This window comes from Cadophora gregata (genome assembly GCF_030347475.1).
Source record: "Cadophora gregata isolate MNR1 chromosome Unknown scaffold_3, whole genome shotgun sequence".
In the NCBI taxonomy this organism is placed as follows: Eukaryota; Fungi; Ascomycota; class Leotiomycetes; order Helotiales; family Ploettnerulaceae; genus Cadophora; species Cadophora gregata.
Genome location: NW_026695926.1, coordinates 3382993 through 3397571, shown reverse-complemented (window position 1 = coordinate 3397571; position 14579 = coordinate 3382993). Strand labels below are relative to the sequence as shown.

The following is a 14579-nucleotide window of genomic DNA, read 5'->3' as shown; positions in this document are numbered from 1 at the left end:
TTTTTGCCGTCTTGAACAATGTTCTTTTGTGGATTCGGAAATGTGATATTGGATCTGATTGCCAGGCCCTAAATCTAAGATATATTTCAGGCAACTCTGATTGCTGGTCTCAATCCTTCTTCCCAGAAATGATGTACCAATACTGATTATTATTATACACACTCCCCTCCACCTCTTCCAACGGATCCAATAACGGCCTCTCCCCCATCCACCTATTCCTCTCTCCTTCCTTCACAAACCCCGCGCCCTTACCCCTCAACCCCTCCGTCTCCTCCCTCATCTCCTTCTCATTAAACGTCGTAAACACAGTCGGGAACTCCGCAGTAACCAAATACTCAATTGACGGTCTCCACTCCTCCTGCGCTTCCTGAGAATGTCCTGAATGGAAAACCACGCCAAGATCAGGGAGGGAGAAGGTAGGGTCTTGAGTGTAGTCATGGTAGGGACCTTTGAACATCGACATGGAGCGTGTGCGTGCGGCGTTCGTGCAGGGTGGGCAGCAGTCGAGATCTGTTTTTCGGCCTCCGTCTATGGGCATGGGGAGTTGTGGGCCGATGAATGAGCAGTGGAGAGATTTTAGGTTCGGGAGGAGATGTAGTATCTCTTCGAAGAGCATGAGGGCGTCGAGTTCCTTGGCAGTGGCGCCGATGATGTGGAGCGTGATGGATTTCTTGTTGGCGAGATCGGAGAACACAGCTTCGAGGGCAGCGATGATTGTGAGGATCATGGTGTTTTTATCTGTGGCTGCAATTAGAACGTTGGAGACCTGCTCAGAGCCACTCAGAGGGTTGAGATCCGAGGTGATTTTTCCGGATAGTAGGGGTCTCTTGTCGGAGATGGACGTGAAGTAGTCGTACCAAGAGTTGGCGGTCGATAGAGGTCTGTAGATCGAGCGTGGGATTTCGGTAGGCATGCCGAGGGAGGTTTCGCCGGTTTGCAGGTAGTGGTGGATGGAAAACAGCTCGGCTTTGGAGATTGAGGTGAGTTTGAGGCAGGAGTGATCGTGTAGTGTGCAGCTTCTGCAGTATGCTGCTATGTTGCAAGTGGAACAGAGCTTCAGCTTGTCTTCTTTTGGGAGTTGATTTTGAGACCGATAGCAATTTGCACAGTATGGTTGATACCTGGGTTTCATGTATTTAGTTGAATATTCAGGGCGAGAGAATGGATGTATCTGGCGTACAGCAGCATGCGTGCTTCGTTAGACGCCAATATCTGATTCTCTTCGCAGCGGGACCGGAAAGCATCTACTATACTCCACTATGAAATTATCAATTAATTTATTGTTGTAATCTTATCATAAAAGAAATTCAACCCACAACTTGCAATCGGTACTCCTTCCAGGTTCGAGATCCTGTATTGTCTGAGAAATGCTCATTCATTTCCACGAAGACCCTACAGAACTTCCTGTGGCCTTCTGACCAATCTTTCTTCTGACATTTCTGAGAGCAATAGCTGTAGTAACGAATCAGACACTAAAGTTTTCACGTGCAGGATGCCAATATTCACCTGGTACGTTTACAGCCGCCGCATTTATTCAGCTTGGGAAACTGCTGGAGACATGTCGTGCAAATGGCTCCTTTGCTGGCAAGCACTGGCTTCGGAAATGTAAGAAAGTTGGACATTGGCATTTTGAGGCAATTATCCAAGATTTTAAGACGAGAATGTATGTTTTCTTGATGTTGATAAAAAGAGGTTCAGAACTTGCGGTGGGATGACGCTGCAGCCTAGTGGAGAGCGACCAGGGGCTTCGCTTGCGGGCGGGAGGGATGTTCCCGAATTTTAGCGTCTTGTGTCAGTCTTGCAGTCACGCACGGCAGAGGAACTCACTGCAAATGTCACAAGTATCAAAGAGGACATGTACCACAGACGAAGATTACTATGCATTCTCGACTATGATTTTCATCCACTCGACTCCATCAACACCCAAAAGTCCAACAAAATAATATACATTCCGAATTACCACTCTTTACGCCGACTTTCCGGCCTTGGCCTTCTTAGCAGCAATCTGTCTTGTGCCCCAGCCTCGCCTTAATATTGATTCTAAGAGTGCTTCTACCTGGTACAGGTTATACAAGGTTCACGATTCAGACCAGGTACGAATGAAAGTTTTTTTAAAGGACTGCTTAATTTTTGAAAGCTTATAGAACTCAAAAGAGATCATATAGACCTCTAATCTGAAACCAAGTCCGTTTTGGTGCTAGCTACCTGGCACAGCTTCGTCCAAATACCAAGTCCTACTCCGACCACGGTGGGCATAGTATTCTTCCTCCGACGCTCCTCCAGGTGCCTACTTGTCGTGTATAATCATATTAATCAACCGTAAAAGCTTGGAAAAACCTTGTTTCTAATTTACAACCCTGGTTCTCAAATCAAACGCCACTTCACCCCATTTTTGACTCATCCTCTCAAATGTATCTATCCGCCACTAGGTCCTCCCATAGTCAACCTGTCCCTGGAGTGATTAAGCAGGTGGTATAGTCGCACTGCTAGACACCTCTGCGACTTAGTCATCCTCACCATGGCCAGAGTGCAATTCGGTCATGTTTGCCATGAGGGCATCAACATCACCCAGGTCCAGGTCGGAGTCCGCAACCACGTCTGCCTTGTGCTTAGGCGTGTGAGGCTTGAGGGCTGTTTGTGACGGGATCACTGACGAGACTTTTGTACCTGGCGGGTTGGGCTTGGGTGGTGTGCCGTTTTTGATTGCCTGGGTCAACTCTGTCTTCTCGGACTGGACTTTCTGTTTCTTTAAAGGTGGTTGACCCTGCTCCGTGCCTCCGGCTCCCCCAGCCTGGCTCTCCTTTTCACGTGGGCGCTTTTGGTCGACCTTTTTCACAGGACCGTCAGCTACCTCGTCTTCGTCGGAGAGGTGTACGATAGTTGGCTCTGGGAGTTTTGCCTTTACTACCTCGTAGTCTGAACGTCGTGGATCCCCATCATTTTCTGAGGGGTTAGATATAAGTGCATCTTTTCCCAGGAGCTTAGTAACCGAGGCTGCGTACTGCTGGTATACGGCGGCGAAAATTTGACATCTCCACATAGCAGGCTCGATGTGGTTACCATGGTGGGATGGCAAGCGGGAGTGCTTTCGAATTACCAGGCTTTGTACCCAGAGGTAAAACGTGTACATCCAAACACCCTGGGTCATGTCCTTCACGGTAACATGCAAATCCTTCCACGTGGACTTAAGGATACGACTGACCTGGGTTTGGACCGACTCTTCTTCTCTATATAATGTCTCAGTTTTGAACTTTAGGATGGTAAGTAACTTGCGCAGAGGGATACGAAGGGCGTATTTGTCCATCTTCTTTGCAAAGGTAGGAATATTGCCATTTTTCAAGGAATTGTAGACAACAGCCAGGTTTTTGTGGAACAAGATGTATGAGGGATCCTCAAGAACGACCTGGATGTCCTCCACTTGTAGGTCGAGGTTACGTAGGGCGGATCGGTATTGTTCGGTGTCATCATCGGTGCTGTGCTGGGATGACCCGGTGACTGCTATATCAACCAACCCACCCCGGTGCGATTTGAAGTCCGAATCTTCTCGCTCATCTGTGTCATCCGACGAGACACAGTCGGCAGTCATGTCATATTCGTAGTCCGAGATGTCACCTAGTCTACTTGAGTATGGTCGAGTTTTCTGGAGCCGGGGACTAGGTATTTGTACCACATCCTGGGTTTGATGCTCAGATTCTTGGGTATCTTCCGCAGGAGTCAGGTAGTCATCGAAGAAGTATCCAAGTCGGGGGAGGTCTTCCGTGGTCCAGCTTACAAGATCTCCAATATTAGAGATTTGTGCAAGATCTGGGGTAGGTGGATATGGAGAAGGTTGAGCATCGAGTTGCATAATGCGCTCCGTCAACCAAGTCGGGGTAGGGCTCTCCCAAGTCAGTGGGTTCTCAGCTTCCATCTCGGTATGGATCTGCGCGAGAACACGAGTAACTTCTTCTTCCACGGCCTGGGCCGACGTGGCGTTGAAGCACGCTGGTCGGAATGCTAGAATAGTATTGGCTGCAATAACTGCGTATGACTCCACATCCAGGTCTGGGTCGGCCTTCTGTGGGTATGCCATGAATCCCTCGCAGATTTTGATGTACTGCTCCAAGGACCGGGACATAGTGTTGACATACCAGTAACGTTGGCTATCGTGGTAGTGCTGTGACTCCTCCTTCGTGAGGTCGGTGTGCCATCTTACTCCTTCTGGGAGAGTCGGTCTCTTCGGAGTCTCGTCTTCCCGGGCCTTATCGACTGGGTTTTCGATCAGATATTTGGCGAGGAAGTCTTTGACCTTCTTTTTGCGAATCATAGCTGGCTTTTGGAAGGCTTCCACCACTAGACTTCCTTTGCAAAACTTTCGCCAGATTCTCTTACCTACCTCAGGGTAGTGTTTAAGTCTGTACGCTTCCATTTCTTCCAACGTAGCAGGTTTAAGGGCATCGGAATATTCTGGAATCTCCAGGTACGCTGGACTTGGCGACCTAGTAGACTGAACAGAGTCAGCGGGTTGGATCTTCTTGTTGGCTTTTTCTTGCTCTAGCAGCTGCTTTATTTTAGCCTTGCGATGGCGTCCCCGGTCCTCTTGGTCCTCGAGCTCGATGATCCTAGCCTTAGCATCAAGGAAATTCTGCTTATGGCATTTTGAACGACCGATAACGTTTGCCAGGTAGGTCATCGCTGGGATTCGTACGAGGGTAATTGAAGCCAAGAGGATCGACGGGATTCCGTCAACTAACATGACAGGGCTTTTAGCAATCCGAGCACACTTGGTGCTATCTCGGAAAAAGGCTTCCGGGGTTGGATGTCCCTCTTCAATGCCATTTTCCCAGATCTCGTCCATTTCGCGTTCGAGGGGCGCCGGTCCTCCGTAGTCAGTCATCTTTTTCAAGTCCAAGGTTGGCACTTTTCGTCTCAGGTACTGGGCTTTGTTATACAGGTCTTGGTACTCGAGGGCAATTTCGTAAGCCTTCCTTGCCGTGTCAACCGAGTCCGGGTCGAACTTCGTTGACCAGACCTGCATTTCTTGGTCACTTGGTTCGGGGAAATCATCTTGGTGGAGATTTGGAAGTAGTGTCATCTTCTTGTCACCCAGCTTTATACCAAAGAAATCGCGAGCCTTCTGTGCACTAGCTCCAGAATAATTCTCTCTAGCATTCAACTCGAAATCTTTGACCCAACCTAGGTCCGGCATCTTTCTTCGGCGGGGCCGAGGAGGACCCTCGTAGTCCGAAGGTGGTTCTGGCTTCTCAATAGTGTCGATGGGATCGTCTTCGGCCTTTTCCGCAGATAACAAACTGCCCCCTGATCTCTTCCGGGCCCCACCACTACTTGGTGTAGAACTCGATCTTCCTTTCCTACCCAGTCTCCCTACCGCCTCGAGGAGGTCTGTACCAAATGCATGGTCGGGGTGAGGTTTACCAGTTGGGACAATCAGAGATGGTGGTTGGTTAAGACAGCATTTCTCGAATATCTCCAAGTTGGGAACTTCAAGCGAACTCGGGCCTCCGCGACTGGGGCCCACCAACCGCGGTCAGCAAGTCCCTGGTAGAATGCGAGCTTCTCTCCCTTCCGATCATTCTTAGGGAAGTTGAATTTGTCGTAAGGCTGGTACGAATTAACGCAATCTCTGACTTTTGCCCAGGTAGTTGAATCGGATCCTGTCTTGTATTCAAAGCCTGTCAAGTAGACTCCGTTCTTATCAAAGGCGGTAACGTATTTCGACAATACTACCTTGTGCGCTTCAGATTTGTTAAGCTGAAGTGTGACCACTCTTTTGAAATACTTGTTCTTGTCAGCTTCGTAGGTGCCAGCTTGGACCCCCCAGGTTCGGCCCTTTGTGATCCATCCGTTTGGGTCCTGGCTCAGGAGGACGCTGAAGTACTTGGTCAAAGCGGTCAAGGCTTTTGGAGAGCGCAAGTGCCGATTCTTAAATTCTGGAAAGGTTGTTTGCAGGAGGCTCAGATCTCGAATGTGGAGCTTGTTATTCGGTACGGAAAAAAGGTCCGACAGTTTGTGTTGGCGTCTCTCAGGCTCGGCCGGGTACTCCTGGTCGTTCTTATCTCTGAAATGGCCACCACATTCATCGGATGGGCATCCCCGAAGATTGTATGACCCAACCCGGTATTCGGTACCCTGGAGGCATTCCCATTCCATCTTGAGGTATACCAAGCTCAGGATGCAGCTTGCGTATCCCTCGATTCCGGCATAGTCCTCCTTGGTTTCTAGCCATTGCTTTTGTACTCCAGTGGAAGCTCGAACCATACCTTTGTGCCAGGTTCTGCAGTGATCATCAGTGGCCTTCTCGGCTAGCTTCTCGTGGAAAGCAATGAATTTTGTGACCCGGTCGACTGCGGCGTCATAATTCAGATCCCATTCTAAAGTGTCCAAGTCATATCGTCCACACTCCATTGCCGGTATAAGAACCTGGAAGTAGGATGGAAATGGTAGAACAGCCTCTTTCTCAAAGGTGGTGTGTCTAGGGGCCGGGGACCAGTCCTGAGCGAACCGGTCAAAAAAGGTGGGTGGTGGAGCAGGCATCTTGCGAAATAACCTAGTGAAGGCGGAGGTGCGCTTGGGGTCTGCGAAGGCTGGGAGGATATCAGGGAAGGGGTCTTTTGGAATCGGACCCAGTCTTTTGAGATCGTCAGCTTGTTGTCTTCTTTCTCGATCTATGGCTGTTTTTACCTGGTCGCTGAGGAAGGCTTTGGCGACGTGGCTACGTTCTCGGTCCGCTTGGTGCGCAGCGATGAGATTGTTCCAGGAATTCGCTCGATTCTTTACGATCCCGGTGATTTTCGTCTTGCTAGCGCTGAGGTGCAATCTGTCTCTACCAGGTACGTAGGAACTCATATGGTACCTGGCGACTATGATTGTCTGGTAGTTGTAACCATTCACAGATTTGAGTGTGTATCAGGACCTGGCCGAGGTCAGCCTGAATCGTTACCAGGTTATGGTGTTGAATTTCCACCCGGCTTGGTGGCCACAAAAAGTTTGAATTGAGTTTCAGAAAGGACTTTTTGTGGTCAAAGGGGTAGAGAATATGTAATTTTCTCGCTTCGCTTTTTGACGCTAGTGGCGGCTGTTGTGAAGCTATTCAGGTGAATCTGGTGATGCCGAGGTCTTGCCGGCCAGCTACCCCTGTCTAGTGTCATATCGCGGGAAGCTCTTAAGCGAAGCTATTTTAATTGGTCAGCTATACGCGCAGCGCGCCTATGTGCACTTCCACGTGATGAATCTACACATTTATTGGGCAGGTACCTACCTACCTAGGTCCTTTACTGATTAGCGATCGTCCTATGGTACCTGTGAACGACCTGGTTCCTACAACCAGTTTTTCACTTAACAAAATCCTTTCTGAGTACAATCTTAGTTGGTGCTCGACTATCCACTGCCGCCTGGCTCTATATTACACCTAGTACGTCAATGCGCTTTTGAAGTATAGCTTGAAGGGTCTATGAGGTTTTCTGAGTTCTTACGAAATACCAGACCAGGATCACCTAGTACATTAATATTCTAGATACTGATTACTATGGCGGTTTTAGATCACCTACGTTATTTATCATAGATGAGCCTTTCTCTCTTTGTCCCAGGTGACTCGCCTTTCATTCTTTTGTAAACGAGGAGAAGAGCTACTTGTTTATGCTATAAGTCTTGCTCTTGAATTAGCACAGGTCTCCTATAGTATTCCATATTAAACAAATGTCAAGTATAAATGTTTGTCCTAGGAAGCCTACCCAGGTAGTCGCTTCTCGAAAGTTGTCTAGTCATTTACGACGTTCTATACGTCCCCTTCGCCTGGCCCTAGGTTCCATGTCTATTCAAACAACGAAATAGTGTTGTCCTAATAATTATCCAAATAACGCCCGCCTTCTAGGTAGTAAGTAAACAGCTTTCTGTTTGTCCTTGTACAAAATGGCAGCATCCTCTACCTGGTATAGGTCTTTTAATCTGAGTAGACAAATATCTAAAGAGAACAACAATCAGTATTCTGTTCTTGCCTTTGATAACAATATTCTAGTATTTGTAGATAATATTGAGATTAACTAGGTGTGCCTATACTACGTGCTGCTCCCTGGTTAATATAATACATTAACCCTCTGAGTAGATATCTAGGGCAACTGCTGAATCGGTACCTGGTGAGCGAGAAGCCAAGCTTGGTAGCAACACATTGGAGAGGCCCTACGTAGTAATTCGAGAAATTGTTAACCAGGTAAAATGTCAGTCTTAGTCACTAAGAAAATACTAGTAATATTAGCCTTCCAGGTCTATCAGTTACACAGGCTAGGACCTATATCAGTAGTACAGCTGCTGTGGTAGATGGTGGAACTCTTCCTTGTATGCGCCACCTTCCATAGCTCACTAAGATAGTCGAAATAGGTAAGTAGGCTAGGCTCTAAGAGTGCCTCTACCTAGCAAGGTTTCAAAAGGTTCACGAGTCAGCTTGAATACAGAGAAACATATGTAGAGGACTGATTGATTCTTGAAAGCTTATAGATATAATGCCACACATCCACTGAAAAGCGGTCTAGTGGGCGATTATCCATCAGCTATCTACTGTTGAAACTGCTCGTGAATATACAGGCATAATAACCACAGCGTAAATGCAGCGTCGTTCAATGCATTATGACAATGCCTTGGATCTACCTTCAATAGTGTGTCCACCAGGAATTCTAAACTTGGCTGACGTCGACAGACACAAGGATGACCAGCAAAGATAGATTGTGTATCGAGGGTTCTGAAGTAGCCGTAACCAGGTCGAGCTGTATCAACAAATCCGCAGAAGTCATCAAGAGCGGTGATGTTGTGCTATCTTATTAGTACCGATTGGTTTTCCCAGGTGCTTAGAATATACCTTTTGGCAACTTAATGGCTCTGCTCGTGCATCATGAAGGACCAAGCAGACATCATCTTGATTTCGACCAAGTGACCAGAAACAAATTTCTTGTCTCATGTACTCATTCAACTCCTCGTCAGGAATAACTTTTGATGTCTAACAAGATTAGAGATACAATCTAAGAGGAGATGAGGATACAACTTACACCATTGCCAAACAAGTTCCGTCTGTCATTTCGATACTTCCACTGCTTATCCCAATGCGCTGGCTTCTCAAAGAGCTGATCCCTGGTCATCAAATGGTAGTAGTCGGTTTCCATAGGTAAGAAAGCTCCTCGATGTAAACGATCCAAGATTTCTTGTGAAATATAGACAGAGGCAAAACCGACCTGGGAGATTTTTCCGTTCCTGGATGTCTCGAAGTCGCAGGATATGTAAGTACGTGGCTTGCACCACCAAGATAAAGGACGAGCCGCACGGACAATATCTGGTATAAAACTATGTTGAGAAGAAGCGAGACTCCACGCTGACGTGACGTCTTGAGAGATCGTAAGCATTGTAGAAGGAGATGTGATACTCGAGGTTGAAATGGCAGGCTGACCAGTGATATTGACCTGAATGGGTTCGGGTTCATCGTCAGAACTGGCAATACTCATCTCTGGGTTTTCACATGAGCTATTTGATCGAGGTCAAAGTTTATTAGGAAGCCTTACCATTGTAGGCTGAAAATCCGTCGGATTCATCCCCAAGTTCCATACCATCTGGGAGAGGATACTCCATAGAAGTGTCCTCCATGTCCATAGCGAAGTCTTCTGTCTCCACGTCAGGAGTTCTTACTCCTGAGGAGTCCAACGGATCCACCACGGAGGCGGGCAACCGGGCCTCCCCAGGAGCTACAGCTCCAGCACCAACCAACGAGGTCTTGTTGTGATATATATTCTGTTTTTGAAATATCCTCATAGCAGCCGGGTCCAAGGGATTATGTCGTAGTGTTTCTCGTGCAGCAATTTGTTCCTCACTCCGTCGCATCTCATTCTGGGTCTTTCTCTGCCGCTTCGAGGGCTTGACGTAGTCGGGATCAGGGGCGCAAAATGCGTTACGTGGTGTTCTCGCGGCTGGCATTGACCCATCTGCAAAAGCTTGACCTCGTATCGTACCATCCGCCTATTGTGTGTGTTAGTCAATATGCAGAATATACATGCGAGTGTGCGATTGCAGATAAGTGGAACAAGATAGTCCGTGAGTGAACAGTACTGTAGCCAACCAGCTTGTGGAGAAGTCGTAAGACGGTGGCTGCTCGCGTTTGAAGTTCCAGAACACCAAGCTGTACCTGCTATAGCACTGCCCTGGTATCTTGACGATATACTGTGATTGCAGATGAAGACAGATGACTGTAAGGAAAACTGAAAGGGTGTCGAGGTCGATAGTTTATCCAGGTATAGTGAAGGCACAAGCAGCGAGTACGTTAAAGGTTGCAAGCTCCCTAGCAGGGTACATGTGAGGTATTCTCGCACCTTAAGGAGATTGAGTGGAGCGGGGGGACACAACGCGATATCGCGAGTGTTGGAATAGAGCAATGACCAGGTATTGGAATTCAAGCGCCGGATCTTTGAGGCGCTGGACTAGTGGACAGCATGCAAACCAAGGAGAGCTGAAGAAACTTACCCGCTTTCTCTTTCCACGCTTGCCCTTCCCCATCTAAAAGAAGGAAAGAATTAGCACACATGTTCGAGTAGCATTATGACAGATCTGACAGAATGCAGATTACGATACCAGACATTCTATGTTCAAGGCTGTCGGCTTGGGTAGAAACGAGGACCACGTACCTTTGCAGGTATGAAGCGTGATTGATGGCTAAAGAGATTAGAAGGAAGAAAAGAAAAAAAAGGGGGGATTTATAAATCTACCTAGGTACAGTAGTAGGCGAGGTCAGATGCTCTCTTTCACTGGAGCTTGAGGAAGGAAGAGACTCTGAAAGACCCCAACAATAATATCCTTTGATTGTTTCTAGCTTCACGCTACTTACTCAGCAACCGTTAAAGTGACTTCGTAGCGACAAGTACTGGCCTTGGTGTACGGGGTTTGCTCCTGCCTAGGGGGCTGTCCTGACAGATGACCAGCATCAAACCCCGTCATAACTTTATATGTCTGTCTCATGATAAGAGAAATAAAAATATAATGAACCTCGCTGTGAGAGAGATGCCACCCTATCTCTCTGAAGTACATTTGGTACGTGGAATACCTCAGTATAGTGTGTTTGTGTGGTGGTGTGGTGTGGTTGTTCCTTCCGTTGAGCAACGCCCACCATCCTTGGCGCTAGCATGTCTTTTCCATTGCTTCCTTTCCATGTCTTCTTACCTCTTCTCTTCTGTTGTCTTCCATCCCCAACAATCTCTCATTTCGTAACCCCCCTCGGTCTTTTTTGGCCTTTCGTTGGCATTTTGGTCGCGTCTCTCGGCCGTTCTGGTTTGCTTTGTCACACTGTCCTGGTTCGCTTCTTTTCCTACCAGGCTTGCTTCTTCCTTAAATACGCCGACCATGTCCGGAATGTTTCGTTCACTTATGGGAGCCTTGGGCTACGCACCTATATCAGAATCTCCTAGCAGGTAAGTAGATTTTCACTTGCACTGTTCACAACAGTTCTTCAAGGTTGCCATATCACTTCCCAAGGTTGCCACTACCACGAACAGCGGATGAATGTTGGAACCGCCATCACTTGACTGTGGCAGATCACTCTCTCTTCCGTTGCCTATCACAGAAGCTTGGGTTGGCCTTATCATCAAGTCGTCGACATCACACCTCCAGCTGCTTTGTTGCATTAACACCCGAAGTTGAAATCATCTTCCAGGCTCGTTGTCGTTCGCCCTGATGCTTTCGTGGTCATTTGGGACCTATCAACGAACATGCTGACCAGGTTGCAGGCCGGCGAAGAAGATGTCACCATCTTCTATGAGAAGAGTAGCAGAACACAACAGAAAGAATGGCCGATCAAATGATCATCTGCCAATCGACCTGGACCAAGAGCCTGCCGGTGAGTCAATTCTTAAAGTGTTGTAATACTATGACTGATCTTTCGGTAGCCAAGAAGCCGAAGTCCTCCACACCAGGTGCCTCCCAAGACCGCCGCAAGGTGGAGGGACGGAATCTTAGGGATGAGTTTGACGTCCGTGATAGAGTGATGCAAGATACTAGCATAGCATTCAAAGACACCATCGGTATCGATCAGCTCGAGATGTTCGTCGATTTCGTCCTCAACTACTTTCCAGGTGTTGGTACCCAGGTATCTGCGGACACGATGATCTCTGGCATGCACAAATACTTTCAAGATGACATATGTGGGCGAGACCTCTTGACACTTGCTTTGATCCAGAAGGTACAGACCACGAATCAATCTTTCTCGGTAGGCTGTCATCACCCTGGCTTCCTAGAATCTACTAACCTTGATAAATCAGATTGAATTATCACCTTCAACAAGTACTACTATGTCTGTCCCTGGTGCTTTTCCCTCATCGATTCCTGCAACGCCCGACTCAGAGGTCAATGCTGCTGTTACGGTCGATAAGCAGCTCGTATCTCCGCCACCATCGACTAGAACCTCGACACATTCTACAATTCAGAAGAATGCCTTCGGTGTCTCTGGAAATCCCCTTGAGCAAGAGAAGATTGTAAGTCTGCTCTCTCGAAAGGACTGGTCAACGCTCACATCTGATTACAGCTCTCGCAACTGGACAAGATCAGTGTCAACGGCCATGCTTTCGATCCAGATACTCCAACCAAGGATAAACGTGTCGTCCAGCCACAAACACCCGCTGTCGCCACCACTAGCCTTGTAGCGGATACTTCGCCTAACGGTAGAAACCTCGATCATCAACAGCCTGGTGCCTCCTCAGACCGCCTCAAGGTGGATAGTTTGGAACCTGGTTCTCTTTCCTCAGACTCTGACTTCATGGTATGTTCATTCCACGTAGGCTTACTCGATCCGTGGCTCATATATGTGTAGTGCTCACTGGGCTCGCTGCCCCTCAAGGATCTACCTTGGAAGTTGAATGAAGAGGATCTCCGTAAAACAAATCAATGCATCGAATTGTGGAAGAAGATTAAGGCGAAAGGCGTTTCGCAGGACCTCTCCAATATCAAACCATACCAGGTGAGGCAAGATGCTTCCAAAGTTCGTCCCACAGTCGAGTGTCTCATTGAAGTGTTGAAAAATCCAATGGTCCTGCTCTTCTTGCGTCACATTGCTATCATCACACAGACTATTCTATTGGAGTACCCGGATACATGCTTCAGCTTCGACTTGCAAGTCGTGCTCGTTTGGGATTGCAACAAGCACGATGACGTTGTTTCCATCACTCAGAGCACAACCTCACAATTCGCCAAGGTATATGGACTTGCTCGATTCCTAACTCTCTGCTCCGGTGACTTTACATCCTATCGCGATACCTTAGCACTTTTGCGGTACGTCACCTGGTGCAGTCATATATCTGGCGCCGAGTCCTGTATCGATCCGTGCTGCGTTGAGGCAGAAACTTCCTGTCAGAACAACCACCGCAAGAAACACCACGCTATGATCGACGGTCGCCAAGACCCGCCTTGCGATGAAGAGAGGAAATGCTTCCGGCCGAAGAACATCGTCACCTATACCCAGGGCCGTGGCGGGCAAGAAGGCCATTCACGCCACCACAAGTTCAATCTCACGTCTCTCGACAAGAACGATCTCGGCAAATACGCCGATTGGATCCGGGGGGCCCTTCGCATTGCATTTCACACATCTCACACATCTCGGACCGGCCTCGCCCAGCAAGACCGCCCCCCTCAAACGGGGGTGGAGCTGTCGGCAGAGCCTGGGCAAGCGGATGAGAATGCCGATACAAGTGATGATATTGTCTCGGAGGTCAGCGGAGCAAAGCAGCAAGATCAAGAAGACGAGAGCGATAGTGACGACGAGGATGGCGGACCGCTTTCGGTTACCGACAAGAGGACGAGGAAGACCGGCCTAGTGAACGATGATCTCAAGTATGTTACCACGTCGAGCTAAGCTTATCTACAACTAATGCAACGCAGACATGAGCCACAAGACTGGTCGTATATCGGACCCGGGTCTGCTGAACACGTCGACGTCGTCGAACAGATTGCATCTAGGCTCCAGCAACATCGTTTCAGGTCTACCCAGGGCCTGTACTCCAGGGGCGCCAGTTTCTTCACATGCTTTGATTGTCCTCATCTAAGAGGTTGGCCAGCAGTCACGCCGTTCCTTGCTCACTTCGATTACGTTCATAAGATATCCATGGGACGGTTCAAGGAGTCGTTCAGACCGCTTGTCTGCGACTGGTGCGATGAGAGTTACGTCTCTACTGCTTCAATGGCTAATCACCTTCATTCTTGTAGCGTATTGCTAGGCTCAAAGAAAAGAGCCAATGTCAAGTGAGTTTGCCCTGACGACCGCCACTGGTGGAGCAGCGGAATTCTTACCCTGTCGTGGATGGGTTATCGTAGTAATGTCTTTTTGTTTGATATTTTTTGCGCCTTCTTTCTCTTTGTTGTTGATACTAGATGCTAGGTCGGATCGGGGAGGTTATCAGTTATTGTTGCGCTGTCTTGGCATGTCACCTTGGAGTTTTTGTACGCCGCGCTGCCGGCTGAATATTTACCTGCTTCGAATGGTCTTTATCGCTTGTAAAATTTATTATAGTCACAAGAATAAAATAGATACCTGGAAGTGCCACCACGCTTGGCTTGATTGCATAATC

General features: G+C 48.1%; 4 protein-coding genes across 5 annotated transcripts; 1 reads left to right on the top strand and 3 right to left on the bottom strand.

Moving 5' to 3' along the window:
- Positions 1 to 28: 28 nt before the first annotated feature.
- Positions 29 to 1692, bottom strand: ONS95_009638 (uncharacterized protein). Its single transcript, XM_058503241.1, has 4 exons — positions 1507 to 1692; positions 1317 to 1452; positions 1181 to 1257; positions 29 to 1121 (listed from the first exon to the last, which is right to left on the bottom strand). Exons 1-4 carry the CDS (start codon positions 1626 to 1628, stop codon positions 110 to 112), a joined length of 1347 nt encoding a protein of 448 aa, XP_058362176.1. The 5' UTR covers positions 1629 to 1692; the 3' UTR covers positions 29 to 109.
- Positions 1693 to 2163: 471 nt separating this feature from the next.
- Positions 2164 to 7143, bottom strand: ONS95_009637 (uncharacterized protein). Its single transcript, XM_058503240.1, has one exon. It carries the CDS (start codon positions 5186 to 5188, stop codon positions 2504 to 2506), a length of 2685 nt encoding a protein of 894 aa, XP_058362175.1. The 5' UTR covers positions 5189 to 7143; the 3' UTR covers positions 2164 to 2503.
- Positions 7144 to 8465: 1322 nt separating this feature from the next.
- ONS95_009636 (uncharacterized protein) lies at positions 8466 to 10526 on the bottom strand. Its single transcript, XM_058503239.1, has 5 exons — positions 10495 to 10526; positions 9543 to 9993; positions 9036 to 9487; positions 8849 to 8986; positions 8466 to 8802 (listed from the first exon to the last, which is right to left on the bottom strand). The coding sequence occupies exons 2-5, from the start codon at positions 9949 to 9951 to the stop codon at positions 8548 to 8550; spliced, it is 1254 nt and encodes a 417-aa protein (XP_058362174.1). The 5' UTR covers positions 9952 to 9993; positions 10495 to 10526; the 3' UTR covers positions 8466 to 8547.
- Positions 10527 to 11980: 1454 nt separating this feature from the next.
- On the top strand, positions 11981 to 14572 carry ONS95_009635 (uncharacterized protein). 2 transcript variants are annotated; one of them, XM_058503237.1, is made up of 5 exons: positions 11981 to 12229; positions 12282 to 12494; positions 12545 to 12778; positions 12830 to 13845; positions 13894 to 14572. In XM_058503237.1, exons 1-5 carry the CDS (start codon positions 12008 to 12010, stop codon positions 14255 to 14257), a joined length of 2049 nt encoding a protein of 682 aa, XP_058362172.1. In that variant the 5' UTR covers positions 11981 to 12007; the 3' UTR covers positions 14258 to 14572. The 2 variants fall into 2 exon arrangements, with proteins under 2 accessions (XP_058362172.1, XP_058362173.1); XM_058503238.1 differs by lacking the exons at positions 11981 to 12229; positions 12282 to 12494 and having other exon boundaries at positions 12508 to 12778.
- The last annotated feature ends 7 nt before the right edge of the window (positions 14573 to 14579 follow it).

Bases quoted from the DNA above. Each gene is read 5' to 3' on its own strand.
- ONS95_009638 (XM_058503241.1), bottom strand. From the start codon at position 1,628: ATGCCAATGTCCAACTTTCTTACATTTCCGAAGCCAGTGCTTGCCAGC. The intron at 1,258-1,316 runs GTGGGTTGAATT...ATAATTTCATAG, and splicing joins AGGAGTACCGATTGCAAGTT to TGGAGTATAGTAGATGCTTT. The intron at 1,122-1,180 runs GTACGCCAGATA...CATGAAACCCAG, and splicing joins AACGAAGCACGCATGCTGCT to GTATCAACCATACTGTGCAA.
- ONS95_009637 (XM_058503240.1), bottom strand. From the start codon at position 5,188: ATGCCGGACCTAGGTTGGGTCAAAGATTTCGAGTTGAATGCTAGAGAG.
- ONS95_009636 (XM_058503239.1), bottom strand. From the start codon at position 9,951: ATGCCAGCCGCGAGAACACCACGTAACGCATTTTGCGCCCCTGATCCC. The intron at 9,488-9,542 runs GTAAGGCTTCCT...GTGAAAACCCAG, and splicing joins CGGATTTTCAGCCTACAATG to AGATGAGTATTGCCAGTTCT. The intron at 8,987-9,035 runs GTAAGTTGTATC...TAATCTTGTTAG, and splicing joins GGAACTTGTTTGGCAATGGT to ACATCAAAAGTTATTCCTGA.
- ONS95_009635 (XM_058503237.1), top strand. From the start codon at position 12,008: ATGCAAGATACTAGCATAGCATTCAAAGACACCATCGGTATCGATCAG. The intron at 12,230-12,281 runs GTAGGCTGTCAT...TTGATAAATCAG, and splicing joins CCACGAATCAATCTTTCTCG to ATTGAATTATCACCTTCAAC. The intron at 12,779-12,829 runs GTATGTTCATTC...ATATATGTGTAG, and splicing joins CCTCAGACTCTGACTTCATG to TGCTCACTGGGCTCGCTGCC.